The sequence below is a fragment of the Aricia agestis genome, chromosome 3 (assembly GCF_905147365.1).
Source record: "Aricia agestis chromosome 3, ilAriAges1.1, whole genome shotgun sequence".
In the NCBI taxonomy this organism is placed as follows: Eukaryota; Metazoa; Arthropoda; class Insecta; order Lepidoptera; family Lycaenidae; genus Aricia; species Aricia agestis.
Window position 1 is genome coordinate 665,128 of NC_056408.1, and position 12,159 is coordinate 677,286.

Here is a 12,159-nt window from a genome sequence, read left to right on the forward strand (position 1 = left end):
CACAACGCAACGGGGTGAGGCGAGGCGCGACGCGGCATAAATTTGTATGGATTAATGGACACTGTGAAGGTAAATTTAAACCTTTGGCTAAAATAAACCTTATATTATCTGTGACGGTCAATTCAGACCGCAACGCGACGCGTAGATGCATTTCTATTTTTGTATGGATTTGACAGATTTCAATTGCGCGAGACGTCTTGCAAATCTGTCAAATCCATACTAATTTAGAAATGCATCTACGCGTCGCGTTGCTGCGGTATGAATCAATCCTTAGGGTTGATTCAGAACGCAACGCGATGCGTAGTATGGATGCATTTCTAAATGTATGTGGGTTTGACAGATTCGCAAGACGTTTGATGCAATTGAAATCTGTCAAATCCATACAAAAATAGAAATGCATCTACGCGTCGCGTTGCGGTCTGAATTGACCGTCACAGATAATATAAGGTTTATTTTAGCCAAAGGTTTAAATTTACCTTCACAGTGTCCATTAATTTAGTTTCGATAATTATACGTCCTTGTGTGTACACGCCCTAATCCACTCTCCCGCAAGAGCACATCTTGACTGTTGTACATGACCCGTAAAAATTGGATTATCGACGAAATGCCGCAAACCCCAGAAAGTTTCCCGCAAACAATGAGCCGATGTTAACGTATGTGCATTTTTATGGCTATTTATCGCTTATAGATACACTATTTTTGAATCTAGACTTTAATGGTAAAAGCTGAGTTGTGAGAATGTCTTCTAAAAATACTTTCAAACTAACACTGCAATTTACAGCGGCATTAAATATCGTAAAATATAAGGAAAATAAAAGGACGAAATCTTCTGTTAGTTATCTGTGGTGTCATGAACTATGGTTTACTATTAAAAATATTCTTTTTTTTTCAAACTTATCACACTTCGTTTCAATTCATTTTGGTGGACCAAATAAGCCTTTGTATTACGTTATTGCGCGTTTCAATACTTGACATTTTAATTGGTAGTATTACTGAGATTTCAGGAAACTAGCAACTATTCAGGTACGATATTTCAAAATTCACAATAATTTAGCATTGTTGTTATTATTAATTATTGTTATCTGAAGCGCACCCTGTATATAGCATCGCCGCGGCTCGAGTTGCATATTGCCCAACTGTGTAAGGAGACAGAGCTCTAACGCCACAAAGGTACTGCGGTATATAAGGACAGGACCTAGCTGATCCTTACACAGTTCTCAATACTCCAACATACAACCAACATGATGTTCAAAGTGGTAAGTTGTAGTATTATATTCAAAATACTAAACAATATAATTATTAATAGTCAAAGTAATGAAATAGTTGAGATATCAGACTAACTCGGTATTGCATTTATTGTGGAAAGTTAGGAAGATAATTAAGTAGATTAACTATTTAAACACTTAATCATATATTCTAATGTAGAGATTTTGTGAAAAAAATATTTGTCTCATTAAAAGCTATCATAAATTACCAAAAGCTCTTGTTTCATAAAATTTCAATATTTGATAGACATATAGGTAGAATATAATGTTACTAATTTCAAAAAGCGGCCTTCCAAAAATGTTGTTTAAGTTACTAACCTACCTAACCCATTTAGGTAATGGTGGGCACCATTAACAGCGAAATGTTCTTAGATACTCTGAACTACAACAAAATAAAGCTTGAGAATTTTGAAAGTACTAGGACTCTACTACTAATATCTTCGCTACTTCAGCCAAGAGATTAAGCTTTTATTTTCATAGTCACTTTAAATTTAACTAAAAACTGCAATAACTTATTATCGGAAGAACATCGTTCAACATTCTTCTCGTATAACTGGCGAATCACAGTTCCTCAAAATAACATCTGGTGATTGTTCCAGGCAATCCTTCTCGCGGTGGTGGCGTTCGCCCACGGCGGCGTGATCGCGCCCGTGGTGCCCGTGGTGCACCCGATACACCCGGTGGTGACGCACGCGCACACCGCCGTGGTGCACCCCGCACCTGTGGTGCACGCTGTCCACGCGCCCGTGGTGCACGCCGCACCAATTGTCCACGCACCCCTGGTGAAGGCTGTGCCTATTGTGAAACACGCTCCTCTCATTGCGGTTCACCATTAAGTGAAGTCGTGAATAAATTTTTTACTTTTGTATTTTCTTCTTTTTATTTCTAAACAATCTGTGGTCTAATAACCTATTCAATGGGAAGGTTTTTTGGAATCCCCTGAGAAAAAAATATAGATAATATTCTTAATAATGGATCATAAATAATATTTAGTCAAAAATACAACTTTCAAGCCCCAAAATATTACCACAATTCGTCTTCATTTGAGGGCTCAATTTTACAGCTCCATCGAACATCAACTTTGCTGCAGCTCCCTTTACCAAAACGAAGGACGTAGCCTTTAAATGGCTCACAAAATATTTCTCGAATGGCCAGCATAAATCCCTTTTGGGTTGGAAGGGCGATCGCAAGTACGGCGGCGGTTTACGGCCAGCCTTGAACTGCGGAAATAGGCCAGCCCGGACGCATGCAAATGTGCCCAGCTATTGTACCCCAGAGACTATTGGACGTTTAAGGAGCAGAACTTCCGAGGACCTTCGAATAGGTGCCGCTTAATGTGAATGATGATTTAGACAAAAATTGACCCATTACTGCTTAGTACGTTTTGATCCACCAAGATGTGAAGATTGAAATAATTCTTAATTAGCGTACAAAGGTAACAAATTAAAAGAGTATTACTATACATTATTAAAAGTTTAGCAATTTGATTATCAATTGCAATACTTAATTAAAAAATTGCTTCCAATTATTGCTACAGGAAAATGAAAATTTCATAATAGTATTAAGATTGAGAAATAATAGCCAGTAAACGTAAACCAATTATTCGTTCAATAAGGAAAAATATATTATAATATTATCTAACAAAAAAATAGAACACCGGATGAAGATGAACAAAACTGTCGAATCCTTAAAACATTAATCCGACCTTGCGAAAACAAGAAAAAATGCGAAAAAATCCATGTAACCCAGTTTCAGGACATAAATCGTCTACCTTCCGATACGGTCAAGGCAGTGCTTGGTACACTAATAAATTTGCAATTGACTCCTAACCCTCCACCGCCCCGCGGGTCTTCCGAGCCAAGGCTGAGAAAAAAACATTTTATGGAAAACACCCCGGAAGAACGTGCCTATCTTGAGACAGACAAGCAACAAGCTGTAGATAATAATTTTTACAAAAAATCTGTCAAAAATTAGTACATAATATAAAATGTATTACATATAGCTGATATTTTGCAATACCTGATGTCACACGCCGGATGCTTACCACCTATCGGTCGAAAAAACCGATCCGACCGACCGACCGACCGAAGCCGATCAACATCATCCAGGCTTCATAAAGTGATGACGGTCCAAATATAATAAAAGCTTATATAGTAAAGTTGTATAAATTACTACATAAATGACGGTTCCCATAAACCGTCAATGCCGCCTATTCATCAAATCGCTGCTCATTTTTCCGTTGGGTTTGGCTCCAAAACGCAATTCCGTAATGGCTTATTAAGCCGCAGGTCAAGGTTTCCTTTTTGCAGCCGGCAGCCCTGCCACAACGTATGCCGTACAATAATTGAGGGTGGCATTTGTCTTGTGCACTCTGTATTTTATCTTAAGTTGTAATTATCTACTTACATCTTTTCAACATAGAATAATCTATAAGATTTAGTAGAGGAGGGGAGGGTGCTATTTTTGTAGTCACTCCAGCGTCATGGAGACCTAGTAGGTTTTGTACATTAGGTAAAGCTGATAAAAAAATAATAAGAGCGTTTTATTTTTATTTTAGCGGTGGAAAACTGCAGCCATTTAAAGTTTTGAAAAAGAAAATATATTCAGAAAATTGCTTATTTAGGTAAGGTAGGTTAGGTATATTAGGTATGACTTAGTCCTTGTTGCCTAAAATATATTTATATATTATATATTTTAGACAACAAGGACTAAGTCATTTAGTTTAGAGCAAAATAAAATATCTGCGAAGCTTAGTTAAGAAAATATGAAGCTTTATTTTTTTATATTTTAAAATGTCCCTACAGGCTTACCTTACCTTTGAATCGTCAGTGCTGTATATGGAAGCTTCTTTGGGGTATACTAAACATATCTTAATCTGACAGATACGACATTAATTCAATATTTTAAAAAAATTTACCCACCATGTGAGAAATCTGATTTCTTTACCATGATAACTAGACACATGTCGAAAGCCTATGCAAGCTTATTCTGACACGCTCGAGCTACTCCCGAAATCCCCTCTTTCCCTCCCCAACTAATTTGTTTGCAATGTTATTAATTTTTAGGGTTCCGTGTCAACAAGGAACCTTTATAGTTTCGGTCTGTCCGTGCGTCTGTTTGTCTGTCTCTTTTGCTCAGTGACTGTAGGACCTACAAAGCTGTAATTTGGTATGAATGTAGATATTAATGATGCCGACATAATGGTATATAAATTCTTAAAAAAATATATTTTATATGATACCTTCTTCTATTCATGATATCTTCCTACACATCAAGCGGGGATGATTTTTTTTCTCGTCCACTCGACTGTGTGGGGTGTCGTTGGATGGTTTTTTTAAAAATATTACGAGTATTCATAGAGCATGTATATCCGATTTAGGGATCCATTTGTGAAAAATGAAGTTTTAAAGTGGAAAAAATCATTAGAGTCCAGTGCCCCCTTTCTAATAGCTAAACGGTTGCTTCTTTAAATGTGAAAAACTATCACGGCTAAGAAGACTTTATAAGTTTTTGAGTAATAGTCGATCAACTAAAAAAATGTATTCGGCGAAGTATAATGGACCTTTCCTTCACATTCCTTTGAACGTAACTGAGATGATGTTGTTAGTTGTGTAAAACACGTTATAAAAGTACATTCATTGACCATACAAAAAATATCAAAAACTAGCGGTACTGCGGAACTCTATATTGTGAGTGGCCCGACACGCACTTGGCTGGTTTTTATTTTTATTTTGTTTGTAATGTTATCTCGTAATTTACAAATAAATTATGGAAGTAAAAATGGCAGTTTTATACACTTTTTATTACTTCCGTAAATAACTGCATGATACAACTAAACTACCTTTATAAATCGTCCTTATAATATATAACAATACCTACCCAAAAATAAATGAGGGAATGACCACAATCGTCGTTTAAATGACCCGCGAAGTTAATCAATTCGGGAGCTGTTTAATCTGACCCGAGGGTTATCGGCGGCCTTGGGCAGCCGCCGGGGGGTTGAAGGTAAGATCCTATCGCCGAGACCTTTGTAAATCCTGTGTCAATACTAAAAATTGGAATAATGTTTTGTATATGTTTCTTTAAGGTAAAGTTTCGACGTGTTGCATCGAGGATTGCGATGAGTTTTTAAATGTGCCTTTTGAAACTGTAGTTTATTTATTACAAAAGAAGATACATTTTGATTTGAACCCTGCTGTTCCGGTATTATATTCCCTTTCAATTCAGCTTCTTTAAATCTTAGGTAACTCAAATAGTCAAATTATTTACAATGCAGGTACCATTTACAATAAGTAATTATTGTGATAGCGTAACTAACAAACTTTTTCGATATCGCAATTTAGAAAAGTATTTAAGCAAACATCAGACGAAATATTATAAATAACAGAATGAAACCAGTAGCCGTCTAAGATTACAGATAAAATACCGAAATGTTTTTCAACACGCTATTGATGCCCAATAAAAGGAAGTGAAATATTTATTGTATGGTTTCGTACACGTTTATTTTCTTGTACAGGGAAAGAGCTTGACAGCTGAATCCAAGGGGTCGAAGCTACACGTTATGTATAATGATCATCCTGTTTCTGTAATGCATTGTAAAAATCATTATTTTTTTACTTTCTCCAATAAAGAAGAGTTATAATTAAAAGGGAATACGTGGGAGAGCCATGCTTCGGAACGAATGGGCCGGCTCGACCGGAGAAATACCTCGTTCTCACAGAAAACCGGCGTGAAAAAGCGCTTGCGCTGTGTTTCGCCGAGTGAGTGAGTTTACCGGAGGCCCAATCCCCTACCCTATTCCCTTCCCTACCCTCCCCTATTACCCTATTCCCTCTTAAAAGGCCGGCAACGCACTTGCAGCTCTTCTGATGCTGCGAGTGTCCATGGGCGACGGAAGTTGCTTTCCATCAATGACCCGTGTGCTCGTTTGTCCCCTTATTTCAATAAAAAAAATTGATCTGTGTCCTGGAAACAAGAAAAATGTTGCTGTTCTCATATTTTTTTACATGATGACTTTCGCATCCCTGGCAATTGGCGACACCGGCCGAGGTATGCGGGACTCCACAGGCGTATATTTCCGCGGTTTTTTACTACTTGTTTTAGGCGAAATTCCGGGAATGATTAACCGCAACGAAAATTTTTATGTTCTCTATAAGTCTGTAAGAACACTTGGGCATTCCCTTTTAGAAAGTACAGGTGGTGTATATATGTAGACTAGATGTCCCGCGTGGCTTCGCCCGCGTAAATTAGGAATTTTACGGAAACCGTACATTTTCCCATAAAAAATAGCTTATGTCCCTACTCTCTTCACGTCGTTCGGTCTACTCTATATCTGTGCCAAATATTGCCATAAAAATTGCTCCAGTAGTTCGTGAGATAAACCCTTTCTAATATTTCCCCCGTTTTCCCCACATTTTCCTGAGTTTCTTTGGTCGTATTAGTCTTAGCGTGAATTATCACGCTAAGATACATATAATATAGCCTATAGCCTTACTCGATAAATAAGCTATCTAACACTGAAATAAGTTTTTAAATCGGACCTATAGTTCCTGAGGTTAGCGCTTTCAAGCAAACATACTCATAACTTCAGGTTTATAATTAGATTTTTTTAAATTATCGCTTGACAAACTCGAGTATAGATCTAAAAGACTATGAAAAGTACAAATAACACATAATAGGCTCATAATCGACGACGCATAGTGTAATATGGTAGTGATGATTATGACGATGAATGTAATTTGCATAGTATAGCATAATATGCTTTCCGTTCTTAAAACGACGCCAAAACTCCCAAACTTGTGTGATCTATAAAGAATCAGGAGTTCTCTCAGCACCTTCCGAACCACGGTATACCAGGTATACCTCGGTGCAAAATCTTACTTGTTGGTAGCATATGCTTAGAATACTTCTCACGAAACCGAAGTCACCATACCACCCTATAAAATTTGAGGAGTTCCCTCGGTTACTTATGGATCCTTCATCAGATCACCACTTTTGTGAATATAATACTAAATAGGCATGATACCCTTATATACCAAAAGAAAAATTTTGAAAATCGGTTTTCGGAAACATAACACCTCCCCCATTTTGAAAGACGGTTAAAATTGTAGCCTATGTGTTATTTTGATGTATAAGCTATATTATTGTAAAGTTTCAATAAAATCCGTTCAGTAGTTTTTGCGTGAAAGAGTAACAAACATCCATACATCCACACATCCATACATCCATACATCTATAAATCCAAACTAACTTTCACCTTTATAATATTAGTGGGAGTAGGATAGTAGGATAAGTAACAAGTATATATATAGTAGGATATTAATTCAAAAACCCAAAAACTTTCACTATATAAGTTTTCACACCATTGTTATACCAAACGCTTAGTTAATACTTAATTGTGAGGATAATGAGCGCACGGGGAGTCCCCGGGAATAGGAGACCTGGGCTCGGGGCTTCCCGGCGATTAGTGGATATTAGGTCAAGACCGCCGCCGGGGTCCGCGCGACCCCCAAAACTCCGTCACATAATCCCGAAAGACCCCAGCTTTAGGAAATAAGATTTAGGCTTTTTAAAGCTAATTTGTTCGTACCCTGATTACGTAATGGATTGCGTCTTAATTAAGTGAATTAAATCATTCCTGCTTAAGAACAAAAGTTTACCAGAGTGCTTTAAGTAAGAGTTAATTATAGGCTTTTAATGTACAAAATTTTATTGCGAAACGTTGGAAGATTTATAAAAAAGTTACAAGGTCACGGTGGGCAAGTGAAGAATTTTTTATGAGGGGATTACTTTTCTTTCTGGGTCAAAGTGATCTTTAGCCATAGGATAGTATATACCACAGTATTTACCCGCCATTTTGCACATTTGAAATGGAAAAAACCGGCCAAGTGCGAGTTTGACTCGCCCATGAAGGGTTTCGCAGCAGCAATAAGATTTAATTTTTATGAAATCAAGAAGTTTTTTATTTATTTTCACATTTCAGTTAATTTAATGAAAGTTAAATTAAGGTTTACCATTTATGACGTATAAAAAACTACTGGCTAGATCTCGTTCAAACCAATTTTCGTTGGTAGTTTTTGTAGTAATGTACATCATATATTTTTTTGACTTATCATGCCCCTACTTTAGAAGTTAGAGGGGGGAGAGGGAGAGGTCCTATGATTTATATTGTTTTTCTACTTCCCATTATTTAAAAGTAAATATTGTATAAAAAAATAAGACTGAACTGATGATGAATCCAAAGTTCTGTATACTTTAATTATATTATCAAAGTCCGCCGGCAGAATAAGAAATCTGGATCCGTTTCTTTGTGACGTCACTGTTTATTCCCTCCTAACAAACTTTATTCATCCCGATGTTGTGGGACACAGATAAGACCTACATTAAATGAGGCAGGCGTATGTCATAGATAGCGAACTTTTATAAAATATCGTCTGTATCACTTGGCATGCTCGGTGCTTGTTTTCTGTTGCTTGTTTGTTCAACAAATGGAAACAATATAAAAAGGCTTTGACCTGTGTTCAATAATACGTCATAACGATGAGTATACACGCTTTTAATAATGTTGTGGAAAGTAATCCGAATTCGGGCGCGAGTTCTAAAGAATCGAACGGAGGCGGGTGGACGCCGAACTCTACCGCTCTTTACAAGCTTAATTATCTATAATCTTAGCAATATTTCTGGTAATTTCTCGGAGCTTATAATATGTGGGAGAGCCATGCTTCGGCACGAATGGGCCGGCTCGACCGGAGAAATACCACGTCCTCACAGAAAACCGGCGTGAAACAGCGCTTGCGCTGTGTTTCGCCGAGTGAGTGAGTTTACCGGAGGCCCAATCCCCTACCCTATTCCCTTCCCTTCCCTCCCTTATTCCGTTCCCTTTCCATCGCTACCTTCCCCTATTACCCTATTCCCTCCTCATAGGCCGGCAACGCACCTGCAGCTCTTCTGATGCTGCGAGTGTCCATGGGCGACGGAAGTTGCTCCATCAGGTGACCCGTTTGCTCGTTTGCCCCCTTATTGCATTAAAAAAAAATATATGTGCGACGTTTATATTGAGCAAACTATCCTACAGTGGACGATCAACCCAGGTTTTTAAAGTGCCAATAATTGGTTAATGATATCTTAAAATATCATGACATAAGCATAATATAAGCAAACTAAAAACCTTACTAATGTGCTTATGTCTGGATATCATCAATTCAGTTTACGAGTACATATTTTGAAGATTAAGTTTGTTAGATGTATCAATCATTGCACAGCACAACTGCAGTCTACATTCGAATTTGTTGGCTAGGCAAAATAAAATATTTCACATCATTATCATGTTCTAAAGTATGTGCCAAATTGTAGTTTATTTTTTGTCTTATCACCATGATGTTCTTATGGTATATACCAGCGGTCGTCACACTTTACCGGCCAAGGGCCACACATGACAATGTGAATGCCAGCACCGGGCCGCAGACTATTTGAAGGGCGCTCCAAGAGCGGTTCCACTCTAGTAATGCCTTTTTTACACCTACCGAGTAAAGGGGCAAGACAATACTCTCGACAAATTCTAATGGTAGAGATCATTGTCTCACCACTACTCTACTCGGTAGTTGTAATCAGGCCACACCATAAAACAACTGGATTAGGTTATTATTATGACATTTGTTAACTAAACTTAACGATAATATGACGATTGAGTTTATCGTTAAATATGGCGTAATTTTAACTATTGTGTTGTATGGTTGACAATTGAATTTTGAATTTATTTTGTCGCAGGCCGCAGTTTGACGACCACGGGTCTATACTCTACAGTACTCACCGGTCAAGCGACACGGCGACGAGGCTGTAGACAGAAGCGGCTACCGAAAGGCCCTGCACGTAGGGCACCGTCTTGCACATCAGCCACCCCAGCACCCACGCTGAAACAATATTATACATTTTAATGAAATACTATGATTTTGTAATAAACAGTCTAGACAACAAGTAAGAAAATGATAAGATATTTATAATCCTGACTCATAAATATATTGCGTTGGTAGACATAGTACTGTAAACATTGACATAGTTCTCCTCTCTTCAATTGAGAATATGATACCAGAGAGATGATACTTTGAAAATTTTCTATAAGTATTTAGGCCCAACGACGTGCAAAATTAATGTGATTTTAAAATTCCCCTCAGGTCCAAAAGGTGGCACGCGTTGGGTTGTAAAAGGGCCCATTACGGAGGAAGCGAGCCGCCTCAGCAACAGGTTGAAGCAGGTCACTAAATCAATATTTACACGGGCCCTGCAGCTGAAACTGGGTCACTGTACTTGCGACCCCTTAGCCTTGCATTCCTATCCACCCGTCCCGCTCCCGCCCACGGCGGCGCGCGTACTCCCGTCCCTCTCCTACTTGGCCTTGCCCCACCAGGAAAGCGGTAAAATACAAAAGACGGAAATGACTAAACTTTTATCATATAAATATGAATTTTATTAGAAAGGTATAGGGGTGTTTATTGTGCGGGGCGGGAGGTGCATCTGCTTAGAATATGGATTGGAATCGGAACTGATTTAATTGTAACGAGGCGGGCCTCTCGTATTTTTCAAATCAGTCCTTGGCCCAGTGGCTGAATTAGTGTATGAATAAGTTAGGTCCCTCGATCGTTTCCAAGTAACATTGCTTGATATTTTATTAATCGATAAGTGGTTTATTTTTGAAACGTTTTTCTTTTGTTATCTTATAAAGAAAATATGTAATGTTTTTTATTTTTAATAAAATTGTTATTTTCATGTTAATTCAAAATAAAAAAAAAACGTAAAACCTTAATATAGTGATATTGTTCAGTAAAATAACATTTTAGCAATATCTTTACTCACAAAACAGTATTTTTAAGACCGAAAATAAACAAATATCTTACCAAAATTATATTACACTTTTCCAGTAAAGAAAATATTATACAGAAAAGGTTCTAATACCCTGACATGAGTCTGTAAATTTTCCCGAAGAGCCTTTACGGGCGCTTACATGCCAAAAAGGAGGTTGTCCTTGAACGAGATTGTTCGGGCCCGGGCCCCGCGCACCCCCGCGCCGCGCCCAAGGTCGCCGGGCTGAATCCGACCCTGCATTATTAACATACGCATACAAATTAAACGGCGCTTATATGTAATATAATATTATGTTTAAGATACAATAATTATGTAACGGACGTAAAATGTGGTAAGTAAGGTTTTGTTATGGTTGTGTTAAATTAGCGGCTAAAAGCTCCTTTATGATTAATATCCATTTTAAGTAATTTTGAGTAAAATTTAAGATCTGCTATTGCTGATATAATATAAACAATAATGATATTCTAGACATGAAATACATTACATTACATGTCTGAAATCTTATAAGATTTTTGTTAACTAGAAAACATGTTTCCATTCTGTGCTAAAAGCATGGGCATACGTTTCCTATAAAAGACTTAAACGACATACTTGGCGCATAAATAAATGTTTTATATTATAAAATATAGTGATATTGTCGTGCCCGATACATACATTACCGAAGCCTTCGCCGTGTCACGACTCTGTACACACTGCACCACCTGTATGAGCCATACGTTCTAACGATCATGACATTCTCAAACTTATTGTTTACACGAACAGTACCTACGTAGTCTATACGGTTGTTGTTATTGTAGCCTTTAATGGGAGAGAACTATAATATGAACAATTTTCATATCCCGGGCTTACTTTGAAAATGTATTCTAACATACTTAATGCACTTTTAAAAACTCTAGATTTTATATTATTATTTATAACTTTCCTATATACAACACAATATATTATAATATTAAGCCTCTCTGCAACCGTGATAACATCTGTGATTTGAATTCCTTCACATTTCTATCTCTATGTGGTTGTGTAGAGATGCATGATA

General features: G+C 37.5%; 2 protein-coding genes across 2 annotated transcripts in view; one reads left to right on the plus strand and one right to left on the minus strand.

The window, feature by feature from the left end:
• The window catches only part of LOC121725439 (neuropeptide SIFamide receptor-like), a 112,772-nt gene that overhangs the window by 57,887 nt on the left and 42,726 nt on the right, over positions 1-12,159 (minus strand). The window contains exon 2 of the mRNA XM_042112419.1: positions 10,075-10,174. Within this exon, the coding sequence (XP_041968353.1) occupies positions 10,075-10,174 (100 nt within the window). The remainder of the gene's footprint in view (positions 1-10,074; positions 10,175-12,159) is intronic.
• On the plus strand, positions 1,174-2,130 carry LOC121725440 (A-kinase anchor protein 14). Its single transcript, XM_042112420.1, has 2 exons — positions 1,174-1,256; positions 1,865-2,130. Exons 1-2 carry the CDS (start codon positions 1,242-1,244, stop codon positions 2,099-2,101), a joined length of 252 nt encoding a protein of 83 aa, XP_041968354.1. The 5' UTR covers positions 1,174-1,241; the 3' UTR covers positions 2,102-2,130.